This window comes from Trachurus japonicus, unplaced genomic scaffold (genome assembly GCF_045865225.1).
Source record: "Trachurus japonicus isolate A0001 unplaced genomic scaffold, Traja_1.0 AP030267.1".
NCBI lineage: Eukaryota > Metazoa > Chordata > Actinopteri > Carangiformes > Carangidae > Trachurus > Trachurus japonicus.
In genome coordinates this window covers 55,327-76,218 of record NW_028220400.1, presented here as the reverse complement: position 1 = coordinate 76,218, position 20,892 = coordinate 55,327, and the positions used below count along the sequence as shown (strand labels likewise).

Below are 20,892 nucleotides of genomic sequence, written 5' to 3'. Positions count from 1 at the left end.
TTTTGAAACAAACAAATGTTTGGGGCACAAATACGGATGTTGGGACTCAAAATCTTATCGTTGTCTCCAACCTATCACATGAAAGCATGGTCAAGATAGTCCAATCAGAAGTATCCACGTGTCTGTTTATTAGCCTATATGAGTCTCATGTGCCAACGTGTTCTCATTAACGGTTCGTATGATTTCATACGAAAAGTTGTGCACAATTTTTCGTATTGAATCATACGAACGGCCAGTATACACGCGAGACCAGTGCGTCTGCTTTTCGTACTGAATCATACGAATGATTGCCAATGGAGCGAATGGTTGCCAAGTCCGATTATTAACCGCGACTTTTGGGCTTGTTTTTCTGTAAAGTCGCCTAAAAATAGTGGTAGTCACGGGTTGCTGTTTTCTGGGCTTGTTTCTAAAACGTAGGCGCTTATTTGGGTATGCTCACTACGTCGCATACTTATTTAAACATGTTACAGTTTGTCGGGTTGCAGGATGTTTTCACAGCCCTGTTACCTCAGCCTCTCCCCTTCCTCTATACACACAGGTGACAGTCAGTGATCTTTCACTTTCTAAAAAGTGGGCGAAATATGGAAAGGACACAACAAGGACTTGTAGAAACAGGGCGAATTGAACGATTCTATTTATCTACGATTAGAAACACGAAAAGCAGAGTGCAGATTTAGATTCTGTACTTGTTTCTCTCCCGAGATCTGGCAACACCTCGTCTGTACAAAAATCACTGCACTGCACTGCATCCCTCCTTTCCAGCCTCCCTCCCTTCAGGTAAGAGCGCGAAATTGTGTTGTAATTGCTATTTTGACATAATACAATAGATTTTTTTTATTTATTAGCTGAAATATGTTCCTCAAATAAGTTATCTAACGTTAGGTTCATGTAACGCTCTCAAGCAGATAGTGGATGAGTCCGGTCCTGGGACATAAATAGCCTACCGGTAGGCTACGCTAAGTTTACCCCCATCCCCTCAGGAGAATATGTAGAGTAGTTTCATTACATTTAATTCAAGTAAGGTCTACTAACATTAACATTAGACTGCACCAATGTTGAAGATGAAGAGAGCACTACGACGGTCGCAGTCGGAAACGAATGGGACGTCCACAAAAACGTCACTCCCCGTGGGGGAAAACAAGCCATTCCCCGCCCCCGGTGAAAACGCGGATCATTGACCGAGTATTTTAAAATGTGCCGACAACAATCGACCCCGATTGTACTGAGTTTATAGCTCTTTGTCAGCAGATACAAGTGGTTCAAAGTAAGACATGACAGAATGCCGCGCTTTTTATAGCGGGCTGGGATTGTTTTGGCCGTGACGTTTCTGTGTGCCGGTTCCGGGTTCTATAGAGTTTATGGTTTCTTAGCAACAGTACTTTTTCAGTGTTTTGTTGTCATCTTACCTCCGTTTCCTGTCTGATCGTTGTTTACATCTCTACAGCGATCATGTTCTCACTCCACTTTTATTACTGTTTTACAGATACCACTTTCTCTACCACCTCTACCACCCCAGTCCCTGTCACCCTCTAAATAAGAAAAACCAACGGCTCTTTTAAGACCCAATCTCTCTATCTAGTCGTCTATCTATCTATCTATCTATCTATCTATCTATCTATCTATCTATCTATCTATCTATCTATCTATCTATCTGTCTATCTGTCTATCTGTCCGTCTGTCTGTCTGTCTATCTGTCCATCTGTCTGTCTGTCCACCTGTCTTGTCTGTCTGTCTAGCTGTCTGAGTCTACCATGGCATCGAAAGATGATTTACAGACTCAGCTTGTGGAGATGACAAGTAGAGCAGACCAGCTGGCAAAAGATCTTGGCCCAACAAAGGTAATGTAACAATTTCAGCATGGGAATCAAACATAATGCTGCATACTATCTTTATTATGCTACAGTATCAGTGTTGATCAGCTCATTGAGCAGACAGATTGTTGGTGTTTACAGTAACATCTGTAATTTTCAAAAGAGAGCTAACTGATGGAATATAGAACATGGTACCAATAACTCTTGTTGCATTCACAGTCCACAATGATTTGACAACTAAAATAATGTAATATTAACAAGCAGTTCTCCCCTGTGTGCCACTCCTCCCAAGAAAATTAAAACAGTGTGGTACATACATCACTGGTCATTAAATATGTTTGACTAATGATGACAATGTTTTGCAACGGTCGATTGATAGGCTATTGTTCTGTGATTTTAAGTTATTTGTGCTGGAAGTCTTATATGGCTTACATTGTGCTTCTCAGGTGAAGAAAAGAAGAAGGGCAAAAGCATCAGATGTGGTTCGTTGGAGACAACGAGATAAAGATGGCAACATTGTTGCTCAAACCACCAAGTCCCCTGCCTCAAACTCACATGGTTAGTTTATCATATCCAACTTTGCATAGTGTGCCACGTTCCTGTTGTAGGAATGTCAATAAACACAATTAAAAAGGAATAACAATCATTGAAACAAGTGACTTTAGGGTCAGAATTTGATAGGCCACTGGTCAGAAAGCTAGTGGAAAATTTAGCTGATTTTAAAGCCCTATGGTCTATTATCACACATTGCATCTCACACGAGTGGTCACATGATGTACTATCACACCTAGGCCACACTGTCTGCACGAGCAACACATGTTGAACATCTTGATTTTAATTTTGGTGGCCATGCCATGCTGCTTGTCTTCTGTAGAATATGCCATAGACATGAAAAAATGTAAACATAATTTGAAGGGCATTATTTTTCCAGTGTGCTCCCTCTCTCTTTCTCTGTCTCTCGCTGAACAAAACAAACAAAAATCACATTGTTATACTAGAAGAAAGATAGAGCTGGCAGCACCGCCTTAGCAGTTCAGTGATGCACCTGTTGGACACAGGTGTACACAGTGTGGCCTGGGCTTGGTAGTGATCGAGCTACTGGAGCCCAGTACAATTTGCAACTTAAATTATGAATAAACATTCCATTCAGATTGACACTGCACTGACAGTCTGTTTCCACTCTTCACAATGAACTTTCTGTATTCAGCAGTACGGGCCAGATCACATCATCCCAGTGAGGAGACTTCAGTGGAGATGCCTGATGAGCCAGAGGCAGGACTTGGTAAGAGCTCATGAATTATTTTTCTGACTTTTTTTATTGTAGAGTTCCATCACATCTGGCATGATTTGGCCATAATGTACTGTATGTGTTTTAATACACATAACCGCAGACACAAATCATTGTATTATTCCATAAACACTCAGTGACTGATTTTACAGATTGGGGATCTTAGCATATTTGGCTGGGTAGTGAGGCATGAATAGCAGAGATAATGTTGTAGTTGCACAGGGCATATTTTCAACCAGATTTGTATCATTACAATGTGAGAATTATATGGTAGTCTTCCCTCCGTTATTATGGCACTGCTTTTCAGAAACAATATAATAATATATATAAATATTTTGGTGTACTGCCCAACATCGGCCACCATTTAGTGGTGCAGTGTGGCCCAGTGCATTCTGATTGTTGTTGGTTTTCAACCTGTTTTCTCTGGCCATGTAGCACCAAGTGAGTCTCTCTGCTGTCAGTTTTATGAAAAGATCTATGCAGTGGTAATTGTGCTGCTACAGTGTATGTTAAGTTTTTACACCTGATGGGACTGCGGTGCTCGGTATGCCCATTTTGAGGGTGCTCTTGGTTTTGCCAACAAAATATTTACCACATGGTTAATGTTCAACATTGTTCAATAAATCTGTTTTTCGTACATTGAGCACTCCCACCGGATTATTATTAATATACATTATTAAATATATTTGAAAAAATGTAATTGTGATTTTTTTTTTTTTAAATATTGAAATTGCTATATGATTCACAATATTTAAGGGAATCATGTGATATTACAGTGGGTCATTATTGTTTAGCCCTAATTTTACTTCATCAACATGTTGCCCCCCTCCCGAAACAGATGCTGCCCTTAAAGGACTGGAGAAACTTCTCGGTGCAGCTGTTGTTGACACTGATGTTAACATAAATCTTGACACAAGCATGCCAACAGCAGCCGGCAGCTGGAAGATGAGGAATGCTTCCTCATCGGAGAGATGGAAGGAAGCAAGAAGCCAGCTCCTGGACAATATGCTTAGAGCAAACCGTGTAACTGAGCGTCTATGTCAAAGGTGCCTGAAGAAGGAGGCCATGATCCGATGTGCTGAATGCATGCCAATGCAGTATTACTGCTGTGACTGTGATATTACCCACCACCAGTCCCAAACTTTGCATAATCGTGCGTCCAGGATCCATGGCTTCCACATGCCTCTGCCACCAACAGTTGTGGTGAACGACGCAGAGGGGCGTTATTCGCATGACACATGTGGTACTATGTATATTATCTTAGAATGTATTTATTTTTTGACAAGATTTAAAAAATATATATTCTTATGTAATTTGGGGATTTTCTTAATCGCTTTTTCTTTCTTCTTTTTTTGTAGCTAGAATATTGCCAATGGAAATGCCACATCACATATGTGACTGCCCTCCAGAAAATCTCAATGTTATTTCTGGAAGGCCTGTGGTATTCGTCAACATGAAAGGTAAATCCATAGCAAAAACATAATGTTATACTATCTGACCATTGCAGGTTTTCCAGCTTTTCAGGCACCTTTTCTTTATGGTTTTACCTGCCAATATTACAACAACTTGCACTTTTTCCCAGGACGATATGATCTGACCCTTCCAGAGCTGCGCTGTGGAAGCTGCTGTGCCACATGGACACCGGATTTGTTTGATGTCCAAGTTAGTGGATACTGGCCTGCCACCATCAACTTCTGCACCCTATATGATGTTGCCATTTTTCATGGTTTCAGGGAAATGAAGTTGGCTGCTCCAGGGAGTTCACGCCTAACATTCATTAGAATGCTCGAGGCGCAGACAATAGAGTATGGCAGGGTGAGTTGGCTTACAGTATAGTATGTACACAATATTTATCATAACCTCCTTTTAATTCTACATATAGTTCTAACTTTGGTTTTAATGAATCTTTCAACAGACTGGTAAAGTGTGTTCAGATACTTTTTATAAAAGTTTCATGGAGTGGGTGATTAGCTCATACGAGGTGGACAAGTTGTGTGGAGAGCAGCCGTTCACCTGCCCAGCCTGTTCTCCAGAGATGTTGGCTGTGTCCGTCGATGGGAACAGGAAGCACTACCGATTCAAAAAGGATGGATGGTCTGTATATATTTAATGTTTTTCATTGTCCACCATGTCCATGTAACAACTATCATTTGTTACACCAGAGTGCATGTGTTAATTCTTCAGCAATGCAAACTGATATTTAAAATGATATTTCCATGTCTGTTCTGTACTGTAGCTCTGAGGAACAGGGTTACTTTGACGGTGTGCTTCTCTGCAACGATGATGAGGTCACTGCATTTGTAGAGGACATTCAAAAGAGAGCCAAGCATGTAAGAGTGTCTGTGTTTTAGTTAGATACATTACATTTCATATACCTAAAGTCCAATTTTATTGTACTTAAGAACTACCATTGGCTACAAAATTACATGCGTGTTCCAGCATGACACAAAATTATATCTATTATATATATATATAATTTGACATTATTAATGTGAATGTGTTCACTTGTCCTTTTTGTAGGTGCCAGGAAAAGGGGTCTGTGGCAGGTCTCAGCTGAATGCAGCAAAAGAGACCACGACCAACAGGCGTAGCTCCAGCCTTGATGAGCAAGTATGTGGTTTAAAGCTTTCTCTTGAAATCATATCACGTTTTGTGGTAGTATATTGCAAAGTATATTTTACAAATGACAGAAAGGCCTCACACCAGGATTTGAACCCAGGAACTTCATGCTGTGAGACTCTCTTCTTGGACAAGCTGGTAGACTTCTGCAATACATAGCGAACTGTTGTGTTATTAACTGTTGAGGGCTACATCCATTTTCCAAATAAAATGATTTGTTAGATTTTCATATGGAGCAAAGGAGGCTTCAACCAACCCACATTCAACTTCAATAAAATTACAGCAACTAGCTCACTTAGTATGCTAATTCCATTTCAAACTCTTATGTACCTAGCATGTGAATTGATTTGTATTACATTAAGAGGTATGTCAATTTTTGAGTGCAGTTTTCTCTTTTTCTCAGTAGACATGTTCAAATTTTTGTACTACTGTAAATGTCCTCAAATTTCAGATTGCCATCGCAAACATTCATTCTGAATTATTATAGATTAATTTATCATTCTTCTTCAGGGTCTAGAAGTAGCGGTGTGCCGTCATGGCATCATTCTTCGTGCCCTCAATATGTACAGGCAAGTATGATAACATTCATAATGTCATACTTAAAGCAGAAGTAAGCGATCCGGTCGTTTTCGCTAATGCTGCGTTCCAGGCAGGCTTTTGAAACCGTAAATTACAGCGTCAAGTCACGACTTACAACTTTGTAGCGTTCCAGGCAACCCACTCGTGTTTTTCCGACCTGTTTTACCGGTGAAAGTCACTATAACGGCCACTTCCGACCCGTGAACTCGTACCAGATCGAACTGGTACGACTTCACAGGTCGGAAAAACACGAGTTACGAGTTGCCTTGAACGCACCATAACAGTCCTCGTCCCTACGTCACCACATTCACGGCGTCCCTTGGCTGCACACACAGCCCTTTATGCCGTTCTCTCTCCTCATTGGATAAAAACTGTAGGATACGATAAATGTTTTCTCCTCGGCTCAGAGCAGAGCAGAGTGACTGACAGACCCGTGTTTCAGACCAAACACTCTATAGAAGTGATTGCTGTCGGAAGATAAAACTATTTAAGACTTAGATTAACACAAATATATCACTTACTTCTGCTTTAACCCTGCACCTCACACAGCACTGTGCTGGGTGATGTATCTTTTCCTAACACTATAACCAATTTGTTTCACTACTGTGCACATAAGATTACTAACACTATGTACTCACCTGTGCAGTTACTTTTCACTTTATTTGGCCTCACAGTGGAAGTGTCTTTTACGTAGTGGTGGTTGTATGATTTCTATAATCAATCTCTTTTTTTGAGAATAGTTCACAGTTTAACCTAAAACATTAGTATTGTTCATGTTTTGTTCTGTGTGTGATTGTTAAGGTATTGTTATGATCAATACACAAATTAATGTATTGCTGTAATCCAATCCTACAGGGGTGAGATCTTTGCCTATCCGATGTTCTTGCAAAAGGAAGTCACTGCCATCAATCCTCCAGTCTTCTTTTGCATGGATGTTGTCTGCAAGTACTGGCCATACATAAAGCGTATCTCTGAAGCCTGTCCTGAGTATATTCACCTCACCAGCATGAAGCCTTTGTTGTCTGTGCTCCATGCCAAAGCTCATGGAATCAAGTGTGAGGTATTTCAATTTCTATCTCTTGTGTTTCACTGACAGTTAGAATTTGAATTTCTTCTACATTTTATATTATTTAGTGCATTCAGTAGGAGTCCATTGAAACATGCATTGTTTTAGCTCTCTACTCCAGCACACTGAATTTGAAATGAAATGATGTGGTTCACAGTGGGTGAACTGTGTAGGACTCTTTATAAGTAGTACCCCCTTTTTAAGGGTCCGAAAGTCATACAAATTGACATGAATTCCAACATTTTTGAATGTGACTTACATGGGTTTCTCGTGTACAGGGGACTCTCCACCAGAATATGTGGTTGACTGAGTATTATCTTGTCTTGTCCCAGTGGGTTTAAAGAAAATAGAAATCATTCCCTTTAACTTCAGTGACTATTTTTGTACAATGTTACTAAAGAATTGGAATAATTGGACAGGATGAAGTCACTGAAATTGCATTTCTCTGTCTTTAACTTATAGCGACTGGATACTTAATTAGTGACAAAATATTAAAGATGATTCACCATTTCAAATCCAGTGTGCAAGATTACAGAGCCAAAACAACAACAAACATTTTACAGGACATACTCAGAATGTATATTCCTAAAATGACAGATTAAATGGGGAGCAGGCAACCAGGATGGAGCAGGTTCCACTTTGGGAGAGGAGGTGGAAATGGTCAACTCTTTCCTGTCCAGGACTGCCATAAATACAAAGTTCATGAGCAAAGGAGGTTGGTTGTGGCTTTGACATAATATTTTACATCATGAATAATCATACAGATCACAGTACTGTTGGCAGCATACAGGATTTTTTGTGGAACTTTTTGACTGCATTGTTCTTGGAGTTAGGTGAGCACAACCAGTGAAACTACAGTAGAAATAGTTAAAAACAGGATACCTAGAGAATATTGTTTTTTGCTAAAGGTGTGAGTGGGGGATGTTTGCTTGTTTTTTGTAACAGCCCGCACAGACATGTTGACTGTCCAGACCATCCAATGGAATCAGAGGAAGGTGGAGAAAATGTGCAATACCTTGTGCACAAGATTTCGTAAGGTAACTGTCATCTTTATGAAGGGGCCACAGAGCAATCATAGTGATAAATGCATTAACTTTAAAGTAAAGTATGTTTTTTTAGCCTTTAATGGACAGCGCAGTCATGCGAGGGACAGGAAATGGAAGACAGGGGGGCATCATGCAGGAAAGAGCCGCATGATGCGGGATTCGAATGGGGGCTGCCTGCAAGTGAGGACTATAGCCTCAACACATGCGGCGGGTGTTCTACCTACTGAGCTAAACACCGACCCAAACTTTAAATGATTACTTTTCCTTTTTTTATACAGACACAACAGGTTCTTCAGAAGGAGAGGCAGAGCCTAGAGACCCTTAAGGGAGAAATGTCTGCAGATGATGGGACTGTGCAGCAGTGGGTGAAAGATGTCCAGGACTGGGCCGAACATGGTAGGTGCCTCTAATGATGTTAAATGTGTAATATAGGTAAATTTCAAATTAAAATTGCTACAAAATAATAATAATAATTATAAAAAGACCTAACAGTATGTTATATATTTTGCAGACTTTGGTGCTTACAATATTCAAAATGTTTCCAAAAAAAGTTAAAACAATCAAGGTAAAGGTGCATTTCATTTGGTTGCCTGTCTTGGCTTCTTCCAGGAAACACAGGAAATGTGAACGCAATTAAACTTAATTAATGTGAGTCTCCCCTGAGAACTCCCCTCCTTGAACCGCCACCTTATCGTGGTGGAGGGGTTTGAGCACCCGAATGATCCTAGGAGCTATGTTGTCAGGGGCTTAAAGGATAATTTCCGTTTTTTACAACCTGGACCTTATTTCTAGCATAAAATACGAAATAAGGTCCGCTAGAAATAAGGTCCAGGTTGTAAAAAACGGAAATTATCCTTTAAAGTGAAATTCCGGCGTAAGTGTAAACCATGGTCAAACACACCGTAACACCGAGTTAGACCCCCCCTCGAGAGATCAATTTGCCCGACCGCTACATTCACGAGATCCACCAACTTCAGCAAATACCGCAATATCGCCACACACGGCGCTCTCTGGATCCACTGTCTGACCGCAACCAAAACGCCACCATTTGCCCAAAATAATGCTCAGAACTGCACCAAATGTCATCAATAGTACACACAGGGTCCCAGCACGTAGTACGAGTTGTCAAACATCTGCTAGCTTTGCCTGTTTTCTTTAGCAAGGAGATGCAACTCAACTCACCTACTTCTCCTCCGGGAGCCGCTCGTTGGTGAGGAAGCCCTGACGAGTCGATCACCGAGTGCACCGGAGTTCCGCAGCTCAATCAACAATTACCTCATGGAAATACAATCAGAGTTTTTTTTTTTTTTTAATCTTGCATATCACTTTATAACTATTATTATCGAGTGCTGGCCACGATATAGGCGCAAATGAGCATTTTTAAGAGCTGCGGAACTCCGGTGCACTCGGTGATCGACTCGTCAGGGCTTCCTCACCAACGAGCGGCTCCAGGAGGAGAAGTAGGTGAGTTGAGTTGCATCTCCTTGCTAAAGAAAACAGGCAAAGCTAGCAGATGTTTGACAACTCGTACTACGTGCTGGGACCCTGTGTGTACTATTGATGACATTTGGTGCAGTTCTGAGCATTATTTTGGGCAAATGGTGGCGTTTTGGTTGCGGTCAGACAGTGGATCCAGAGAGCGCCGTGTGTGGCGATATTGCGGTATTTGCTGAAGTTGGTGGATCTCGTGAATGTAGCGGTCGGGCAAATTGATCTCTCGAGGGGGGGTCTAACTCGGTGTTACGGTGTGTTTGACCATGGTTTACACTTACGCCGGAATTTCACTTTAATGCCCCTGGTAGGGTCTCCCAAGGCAAACAGATCCTAGGTGACGGGTCAGACTAAGAGCGGTTCCAAAAGCCCCTTATGAGTGACATAATATCGAGGACTTTCACGTCGCTCGGATTGGTGTCACCGGGCCCCCACCCTGGAGCCAGGCCTGGGGTCAGTACATCAAATGGTCTGACAAAAACAGGTATCTGTAGCTTTCGCAGTCCTGAATGAAATGATTGGATGGCCTAACTTAGTTAAACTGAAGTAAATATTAATGGTTTTATTTTTATTGAGTCCCCAATTGAAAGAGTATCCTTCTTGGTTTGTGGCTCAATGAAAAGCTGTGCCTCAAAAAACATATTGATAACCTAACTAGGTCCTTATAGTCAAAGCTAGCATTCTACCTTCCATAGAAGTGGAAACTTGTAAAATTTGTAGAAACTTTTGAAATTAGACAAGCTGAACCCTTTTTTTGAATTTTAGTCCATTTTAACAAAAAGAGAGCATTGTGAATGCACATGTTCCCTTTTGGTGTTGTCTTTTAGGTTGATTTCATTGTATCATTTTGTGGATGTATATTGTAACTTTGGTATACTTTGTTGCTTTATATTGTAACCCCTGTCTGTGTGTTTCATATATACTTTAATCAGGGCTTTCTAGTAAAAGAGAACATTCCCCAATTAAATGAAGGAATCAATCAATCAATCAATAGAATGTTCTTGCAAAACTCAACATTGCTTTATGTTTTGAAGAACTCCCAGGAGCCAGCAATGACTCTCTGCTCGAAGTGAGGAGAAAAATTGAGGAAACATCTCTTGGCCTAAGACAGCGTAGAGCACGCCTTTACAGCCAAACAGGTATGAAGTTTGTGAAAGGCATTCAGTGTTTTAAGAATGTCACGTGTTTATTTGCTTTTCCATGTATTGGAATGTGTCTTCTGTGCTGTATCACAGACAGCAACTCTGGACGCTCCGTGATCCGCAGCCGAATGTGGAGGGAGAAGAAGCAGCTTGAGTTCTATGTGGCTCAACATGATGAAATTGCCCAACCACAAGAAAAGATTGGCTCTTTCAGCAACACTTTACAAGCTGGCTTCATATTTCCTTGGCAGTTACCCCTCAGTGGTATGTTTTTGCACACTTTTTCCACAACAGTGGTCATACAGAATCATGTCCCAGGTTCTTGCAGGTGTAATGTTGGGACAATGTTTGTTGTCACAATGATTAGACTGAACACAAGTTTTGACTTGCTAAACGTGTGAAATGTTGTGAATCTTTGTGTTATCTGCAATTGAAAAGAAAACATGTGTGCACCACATATTTCAGAGCACAAATTCAGCTTAGTGTTTATATTATAAGTTTGTGTAATAAATAAACGGATGGTCTAGGTTGTTCCTGTAAAAGTCTGGAGACTATGCAGATGGATACATAATACGGGGTGTAATATCACAGACAAGCACTGTGACCAAACATGGGCAGTGTACTCTTTTCTTCGGGCTAATTTGACAAAATGTTGTATTTTTGTGTTCTAATAAGGAAGTACAGAGACAGCCTAATTAGTGCTGTCAGTTACAAGGATCTACTACTTGCTTTTCTAATGACATGCACATTGATTTTTTTTTCTTAATCCCTGTGGTATAATATATGGCATGTTTATGAATGCATTTCCAGATGGCATGGATTTCCTTTCAAAAAAAAAGGTTTTTGACAAGGTGATGCACATTCAAAGACTGGAGGAGGAAGTGATGATCCTTGCCAAGGAAGTCCAACAACACTGGGAGTTCCTCAGGAGAAGGGAGCAGACTTTGAGTGGTCTGTCCATCAGCACTGAGGGTAAGCCAATGCACATCTGAATAAGAAAATATTGTCAAATCTTGCTGATTCGCCCTTAGCTGTACCATCCCAGGCGGCAAAGTTTTGGCAAAATTATAAAAATCTGGTAAGTATTAGACAGTAATCAATAACATAAGTGATTTGACATATCAATTACCAAATTTGGTCATCTGTGTAAGGAGCAGGAACCAAAATTTGGCCTACCAATCAAATTAGTGTAAGACAACTTTGGTTGGATGGCCCGTCTGTCAGTCTGCCAAATCAGAGACGTTCACAAGACACGTTTGTGTCACGGACTCACGGTGCCACAGAGACCAGAGCTGTAACACTGATTCTCCACTCTCCCTGTATCAAGTTACAAGTCATTTATCTAACATCATCATTAGCGCGAAGCTGTTTAATGACGGCAAAATGAAACACAAACTAAATATCCTGCATAGTTCTTCTGGTATGTGCTACTCTGATCAGAACGGTTTTGGTGATTTCTGATTGAACAGAGGGGGTGTGTCGTAAATCCAGCAACCTGGGATGGTGACCCCAAGTTGTCAGTGTTGCTGTTATTTTACACACGACCGAAACGTTGTATAATAAAGTTTTTGCAAGTGAGTTGACAGTGTGCGGGAGACCCTTTTTTCTTTGTTGTTTTCCTACTTAATACCAAATTACCAAAAGTGTCATTTCAATTGACTTTCTATTCATCATCAAATCTTTGTGACTCTTAATCACTATGAAGGTAGCCACTGCAGCCTTTCCGAAGAAGGCCTTCAGGGTCTTCGGGTAGAGCTCACCCGAAGAAGGTCTCAAGTGCAATCTCACCTTGTCATGGTGAGGGATTGTTACTTGAAAGTGATCAAGTCAGGACTTGATGGTTCTACACTGGACCTTGAGGGGGAAGAGCAGGTTGAGGAGCAAGGTGTGGCGAGTGACTCTGAGAACTACTCTGATGAGGAGGACATGGACATGCAAGTAATTAAGGACATGATATTTCACACAAGGACATTGTCATAAATGCTGTAATGGGCTGATTATTTTTTGTATTAATCTATAACCAATGTTATTTTCTATGTCTGTGCTTTCAACACATTCAACTAATTCCTGTTTATGTTTTTTCCCAACATCTGCATAAAAAAGGGACTGGACAGTGGAGTTGGGGGAGCAGAATGCAGAAGAGGAGCGACATAGACGACCCAATCAGGGGTTTCTAGGTCGGACACTCCAGGCCTCCCTTCAGATAAAGCCTGGAAAAAGGAACCCCTTACCAGCCCTTGGTTTATTTGCTCATTTTCACTTAAAGCAGAAGTAAGTGGTCCGGTCGTTTTCGCTAATGCTGCGTTCCAGGCAGGCTTTTGAAATCGTAAATTACAGCTTCAAGTCACAACTTACGACTTTGTAGCGTTCCAGGCAACCCACTCGTGTTTTTCCGACCTGTTTTACCGGTGAAAGTCACTATAACGGCCACTCGTAACTTCCGACCCGTGAACTCGTACCAGATCGAACTGGTACCACTTCACGGTCGGAAAAATACGAGTTTCCTTGAACGCACCATAACAGTCCTCGTCCCTACGTCGCCACATTCACGGCGTTCCTTGGCTGCACACACAGCCCTGCATGCCGTTCTCTCTCCTCATTGGATAAAAACTGTAGGATACGATAAAAGTTTTCTCCTGGGCTCAGAGCAGAGCAGAGTGACTGACAGACCCGTGTTTCAGACCAAACACTCTATGTAAGTGATTGCTGTCGGAAGATATAACTATTTAAGACTTATATTAACACAAATATATCACTTACTTCTGCTTTAATGTCAGGATGCCTATGGGAAATAGAGCGAAGATAGAATAACAATGCTGACATAACTGTAGACCACACTAAATACATGACAAAGGTCTGCCTAGGGCATTTATTAGTTTTTGACTCGGGATAAACTGTTAAATTCCCCAAAACACTGTATGTCTGATCTATCTCCTTAACAAAATTACATATACAGTATTTAGGTTTTTCTATGTGATCTGCTTTTGATAACGAATTAAATTAAGTGTTCCTCCTCACACAAAGGAGCAGATACCAGTCCTGCTGCTAGGTTGATGCTCTTCTATGGCCCTGTCCAGCTCGTTGCACTAAAGCTGCTGAAATTCATTCACAATTCCTTGTGCTTCCTAAAAGGACAAATTGATATTCCTGAACTCAGTGTTGCACAGTGAGGAGTAAGCGTTGCCTATTTTCTTTTTAGCAGTGCAGATAAAAACATATGAGAGTACTCATCTTAAGTACGTCTGACGAGCCAACATTTAGCAGCTGTTTATTCAACTGATTCCACCATTCAGCATTCAATAAGCTCGAAAAACAAATGGAGACACAGTTTAAAGGCAGGGGTGAACAGAGAGACTTGTTGTCTTGTGATCAAGAAGCATGTCCATACCATGTATGAATAGGGATTCAGATTTGGTGTGGTTGACTACTGACTGATGAGCATGATAATTTTGATTAATCTTTACAAAGATTATGATTAGTCATGAAAGCTTTATCTGTGAGGTGCACAAAACTCACATGTTCAATATTTACATCAAATATTTTGTGGAATTTTCTGTGTAATACAGTTGTGTCACATGTGCATCGTACCTATTTCCAAATATTTTTTCCAAAAACAAGTTTTGAAAAATGTGATAGGCCATATGTTGTGTTTGTCACAGGAGAAAAAACTATGTCAGTAAACACCTGTTCTTCTCTCCTCAAGTTCAAAGTACTTGCTGCTTTTCTTTTCTTTTTTTAACAGTTCAGTTTCTATGTCATGATGACTACTGTGGCCGATCAAGATGACGCTTAAAAGCACCCATGTATTTCTGCATGGTTAACATTTTATAAATGAAGAATACTTCATGTGGTTTTAAATGTTTACTTTTAATTGTTTTTTACTCTATAGGTTAAAGCTGTCAGTGCATTTAGTAGGTTGTGTGTGTCAGAGTAATGCATTGCTGTTAAAGTGAAAATGTACTTTTGAATACTAGGTCCCTTGAGCAATACCCTCAAATTGCTCCAGACACACTGCACCCGGTGCTCTGACCACTGTGATGAATTACATTTGTTAGTGGGGTTTGTGTGTGTAACAAAGAGGGATATGCCAATGTAAAATAAATAATTACAATACTTAATATATCTTTCAATCTGCAATCATTCATTGTTCAACCCAATTGCATTGAATATACTACATGGTGTTCAAAACTAGAAATGTCATAAATTAAATTTAAGATTTAACTACAGAATTTGGAATGTCTGTGTTATGTATTGGGACTTTGGACACGAGCAGACCATACAAGGTAGGTTGGTCAAAGCATAACAATATACGGTGGATCCTGTGTGCCACCCATGAGCCCTAAATTTGGGACTTAATATTTTTTTCATGGCTACGTGTTATTGATTTTTGGTTGAACATTAACAGAGTTGTGGCCTTCTTTCTTTTTTGTATGTATACTGTATATAGATACATAGGTAGTATACATAGATAGTGCAGGCTTGTGCTGACCTAGGCTACTCAGTCTATGCACTGTCTCGTCTCCACCGGGCAAACGCGCATTCATTCCTCTTGGGGTGTGTTCGCTAGCTAACAGGGTTACTGCTAGCTACCTGCAACTACCATGTATTATTAATTTGTCTGATTGCCGGTGCACCGTGCTGCATCGCCATGTTTGGAAGCCACAATGTATTTAAACATAATTTGAAACACATGAATACTTAATAGCAACAAAAATAGATCGAGTTACGAGCTACGGAAGTTCTGTTTTGAAACGTTGCTTAATCAGTTCCGCCATTGAACACACCCCTTTCAGTCGCGCGAAGCTGAACAACTTGTATAATGGCTAAAACAGCAGGAATAAATATATGGTTGTGTTTTCATACCATATAATTCCTCACAATATAAGCATGTATCTTAAGGTTATACTTTATCTGTTGAAAAATGGGCTTAGAGATGTTTTCTAAACCCTAATGCCACAAACCTAACCCTAACCGGAAAAAGAACTACAATTACCAGAGGCGCAAGTGCAGTGTAGTGTTGAAGAAGTGCAGTTTTTTATAGTTTTTTGTAGTTCTAATGTGTTTTCCATATTGTGTGAAAAAGTTACTAGATCCATTCAGAGCCTATTTTATGTTTTTTGGGGTGGGAAGCACATATCTTTAGTCAGTTTTGATCTTTGCTGCTGTTTAGATGGTGAAATCATGTTTTTTCCAGGTTTTCACCCTACTCAGTGGCGCCCCCTATTGGTCTGCCCTCGGGTATTGTAGTAGAGGTCAAGAGCTTTCCAAAAATGTTTACCCCATGTCTGTAGCATGTTTTGTTGCTGACCTATAAACCTTCAAACATGACTCAATTTCAGGGTTCAAAGGTCACTCCTGAGAAGCAGGAACGACACACAGCTTTCATTTGAACATATTTTACTCCCTAAGCCGAGACCTTTCAGATGATGTCTTCACTGTTGTCCTACCACAAAGTTAAATTTTCATCTTGCTCCAAGCCATGGCCTTTCAGTTGTACTTTCTCAGACTCTATACAGGACCCAGCTTCACAAAATAAGTGAAACCAGTTTTGAGAGGTATTTAGTGGCCAAATGTGTTCAAGATATTGATGACTGCCTTCTAACCAATCAAACTTTTAAATTTGGACCAGTTAAGACCAAGTCTTCCCCCATAAGTTTCATTTGAATACTTTCCTATAGGACTTAATATGGAGGTTTTGAGCCGCTTTACCCCTTTCTCCGGGGTGACAGGGTGGTCCAAGGTGTACAAGATTATAGGAGCTTGTACTGCCAATAGCTTTGTGTGTACAGTATACATTTTGTACACATATGTCTTAAATTGACCTAATTCCCAACAGAAATGTCATAACTTCTAACCCATTGACATTTTTGGGCCCAATGTTTAACACCACACGTAAGTATAAAAATAGGTATTACAATTATGTATTTTTTGTTGCTTAGGTTGTGGTGTCTTCTAATGAATTATGTGTAATTTCATTAATATTTTTATAATGTAACCCTTTCATGGCCTGTCTTGGTGAGGGACCGCTACCTGTCATAAAAAACGTTGAAAAACTGCAATAAATAAAAAAATTTGAAAATAATTTTTTTTCCTCCAACTATTATGAGAACAGTCATATGTCTGCCTTTGAACAGGGCCAACATTTGTTTGTTTTTAGTTTGCTGAAGCATTTTTTTTCATTTCATATAGCTACCATAGGCCTACCGTATTTTGTGACATGTCGGCTAAAAGGCATGATCACGTGATTTTCTGTGTAAAAAACATGACATCATAATACACACATGGCTAGAGAAGAGTTAAAAGACCATCATACTTTTTACTGGACTTCAATCGACAAAGGGAAAGTGGTATAATCTGATATTTTAGATCGGAGTTTTGAAAAAAAACGGCAAATCTGGCAGCCGTCTCCCTTCGGCATTTTACCCGGGCGGCGACGCACCATTCCCGGGGAGCGCTCTAGCAGGGCCCGCTCTCTGGTTCTCTGGGCCTGGAGCTTCTGGGACTGGTTCTGGTTTTACAGCTGCTGATGATAATATTTCAACTCCAGTCAAGTCCCACTGCACTATGACACACACACGACCCCCCTCTGTCAAATCTGGCAGCCGTTTCCCTTCGGCATTTTAGCCGGGCGGCGACGCATCATTCCCGGGGAGCGCTCTAGCAGGGCCCGCTCTCTGAATGCACGCGCGTCCACTGGTTACATTATGGCAATGTCAACTTTTGGACTAAGAGAATGAGAAAAGAAATAGATCGGCTGGGAAAATTCTTCTAAAAAAGTTTAATCTGGTGAAAATCAGAGACAAAATCACTTCCAGCATCCTCAGGCCGATGTAATCCCTCAGATCGCCCCCCCCCCCCGACAGCGCGCCCCAGCTGCGGCTCCGGGGATGGTGGGTCTCCTGTGCGGAGCGCGAGTAGCTTTACCCGGGGAGCAGGCTCACCTCCGGGACCGCCTGGTGAGTCTGCCCCGGACAGAGGAGCGACGTCCCACTGTCGCTGCTGCTGCAGCCGACGCCCGGAGTCGGACTGTGGGGTCCATGACATTCCTCCACAGACGAACATGACCCGGGCGTATCATTGTCGATGGGCGGGCGGGCAACCTTTTTTTATTTAGGCTATTAGGAAAAGTAGTTTTCTGTAGGCTGCTATTCTTCAAACCATGTTCATCACTTAACACATAGGCTACTAGAAAGTGAACTCTTCTCTGACGAACACTACAGTGTTTAAAATGTACTTATATTCAGTCAATTATTTGCATACCTGGGGGTGATCAATGCTAGACATTTGCAAACCTGAATGAAGTGTACCGCTCTGTTGCCCCTGCAGTCTACAAGTTGAAGTGTGCTTGATCGTAGGTCAGTAGGTTGCATTAACTATATGCTTGAACAGCATACTGAACCCCAAATTGCTCCAAGTGGCTGCACCATCTGTGTATGATTGTGAGTGACTGGTTATGATGAGAATGTGGAACCTTGTACAGCATGAATGTGGTAACTGCTGACTAGAAAGGCACTATACAAACAGTCTACTATTTACAATTCAATCATTGTGGTCTCTAGTGAAAAATCATGGGTGAAAAAACAACAACATCACAGTACAGTTTAAGTTATTTATTTTTTCTTGTCTTTATTTATTTTATTTTTATTTTATTGCTGCATGGTAAGGTCCTCCTGTGGCACCCAAGAGTCGGGCCATCTCAGGTAACTACAAGAAAGAGAAGAGGAAAAATAGAGAAAGTCTTTGTAGTAAGAGCTGGTTCAGTATCAGAGGATCACAAATGACTTCCATGGATAAACAAATGCAAAGAAACATGTGAACGGCAAACACATTTTATAATTAACTGTCATCAATTTGGTTATTTGAACATCTGATTTTCACACAATCTCTCAGTAATCACTCAAAATGCTGGTATTCGACTGTTATAAAGCATGATCACCCAGACATGGTTGCCTGTGTGTGTGGCTCAGGAGGTAAAGTGGTCGTGCAGTATTCATAAGGTCAAGGGACTGCCCCTGCCCCCTGCATTCCACATGTTGAAGTGTCTTGGGCAAGATAGTGAACCTAAATTATATGTGTGTGTGTGTGTGGTTATCACTCTTGATGAGCAGGTAGCTCTTTGCATGGTAGCCTCTGCCATCAGTGTATGAATGTGTATGTGAATGTCATTTGTTTGGAAAGAGATTGCAATGGTACAATGTTGATGAGCTATAATGAACTGTAACTATTAAAATTGAATTGAATTGAATTAATCACATCTGCACTGAGATATACTTGAAGCCTGCATCCTTTCACAAATACCCTTCATGGAACAGTTAAGTACAGAATGTGTGATGTTGCATCTATGATGAAGCTACATACATACCACTGTGGGCATGGCACCCATTTAACTTTGACCTCCTTTTTCCCCTGAAAAACAACCAATAGACAAAATGCATCAAAAATAATCATAATCAATTATGATATGCATTATAGCAAATATAATATTTAAAATATTTGTTTGCATAAATGTGGGTAAACGATTAAACAGTCTTCTTAAACCAGCCTCTGCAGCTGCAACAAGCATGTTCTACCCAGATTTTCCATCATGCTTTCATGCGAACATTAACAAGTTAAAATAAACATTAATAAGGAATTAATATAAATAATATTGGAATTGAGTTATGCTGATGTGTAGGCAGGTGACATACTGTATATGGAGGCAGCTTTCATCACCAACCAACCCCCACTCCTCTGTCTCCATCACTGGAAACCGCTCTCTTTTATTATACTGATCAAGACTCATCATTCAAATGAGTTTACACTGCTTTTAGCTAATGTTCCATTTTGCATCTTTCAATTTTGGTGTAGTGGTTTCTGGTGCTTCTGCACCTTTCAACAGATCTTTATTATTTTCCTTGATGATGAGATCTAATTTTGAGTAGCAGGTCTATGGCAGATTTTGAGTCTTGAATACAACACACAAATAGTCACCTGGAAAAGCTTGACATAATATAGACAATATAGTCAACAGGAATGGTAGGGGTGGAGAGAAATGCCTATGTGGGTCTCGCTCAGGTGGATGGCAGGTGGATGAGACTGCACATGCAGATTCAGATGAACTGAGCGTTGATCCGCATAACAAGCAGAGTGTACGTGCGTTATGAACCCGATCATGTTCATCTTAATCTGTGCCATTGATATAATTCGGAAAATACTGTGCCACTGACTTTCAACCATGTTTTTGGTCAATGGTGCAGTTGCTTTCTGCTGGGATAAGGTTAGATAGCAATGCCCCTGACCACATTTTTGCTTTGCTACTTACACAACATCACAACGTCACTGTGCGTGAAAATGACTAATGTATAAATTGTAAACTTACATTGCGAGTCCTTCGGGAGATGACTTTGGAATATGGGAAGTTGTCCATATTTTTGTGGAATTCACAATCTGAAAATGAGAGTCAGCACATTTCAGTTAAACAGAAAAGAGCAAGTATTTCAATTAGTCAGGCAATTGTTTTGAATGGGTTATCAATATTATGACTTGGCCGGTGAGCCAAAAAACCTCATGCACATTTTTCAACACGTATCATAGCAATATTTGCACAATTTTTTGCATTTATTTTGAAAGGGCAGCTGGAGAGAGACAGGGACGCGGAGAGAAAGTGAGAGGGGGGATTGGGATTGACACGCAGCAATGGGACTGTCGGAGGGTCGCTGCAGCGGCTGTACGCTGGCGACTCACCCGCACTCGTCAGCGCCATGGTCCTGTCTCGGTTCCACCGAGCGTTTCAGTGACGGCCTGACGCTGCTTCATTATTGTTGCGCTATGAGCAGACGTGGCGACATGTGTAAATGTCACCGTCGTCATG

General features: G+C 40.8%; 1 protein-coding gene across 1 annotated transcript; it reads left to right on the top strand.

Moving 5' to 3' along the window:
- The first annotated feature begins 2,263 nt into the window (after positions 1-2,263).
- Positions 2,264-13,300, top strand: LOC146960514 (uncharacterized). Its single transcript, XM_085772309.1, has 18 exons — positions 2,264-2,369; positions 3,019-3,093; positions 3,938-4,342; positions 4,458-4,559; positions 4,682-4,914; positions 5,015-5,193; positions 5,336-5,429; positions 5,620-5,709; positions 6,229-6,287; positions 7,153-7,357; positions 7,961-8,078; positions 8,309-8,400; positions 8,688-8,805; positions 10,935-11,039; positions 11,136-11,306; positions 11,853-12,014; positions 12,748-12,980; positions 13,146-13,300. Exons 2-18 carry the CDS (start codon positions 3,066-3,068, stop codon positions 13,194-13,196), a joined length of 2,445 nt encoding a protein of 814 aa, XP_085628435.1. The 5' UTR covers positions 2,264-2,369; positions 3,019-3,065; the 3' UTR covers positions 13,197-13,300.
- Positions 13,301-20,892: the final 7,592 nt, after the last annotated feature.

Bases quoted from the DNA above. Each gene is read 5' to 3' on its own strand.
- LOC146960514 (XM_085772309.1), top strand. From the start codon at position 3,066: ATGCCTGATGAGCCAGAGGCAGGACTTG. The intron at 11,307-11,852 runs GTATGTTTTTGC...ATGCATTTCCAG, and splicing joins TTGGCAGTTACCCCTCAGTG to ATGGCATGGATTTCCTTTCA. The intron at 12,981-13,145 runs GTAATTAAGGAC...TGCATAAAAAAG, and splicing joins AGGAGGACATGGACATGCAA to GGACTGGACAGTGGAGTTGG.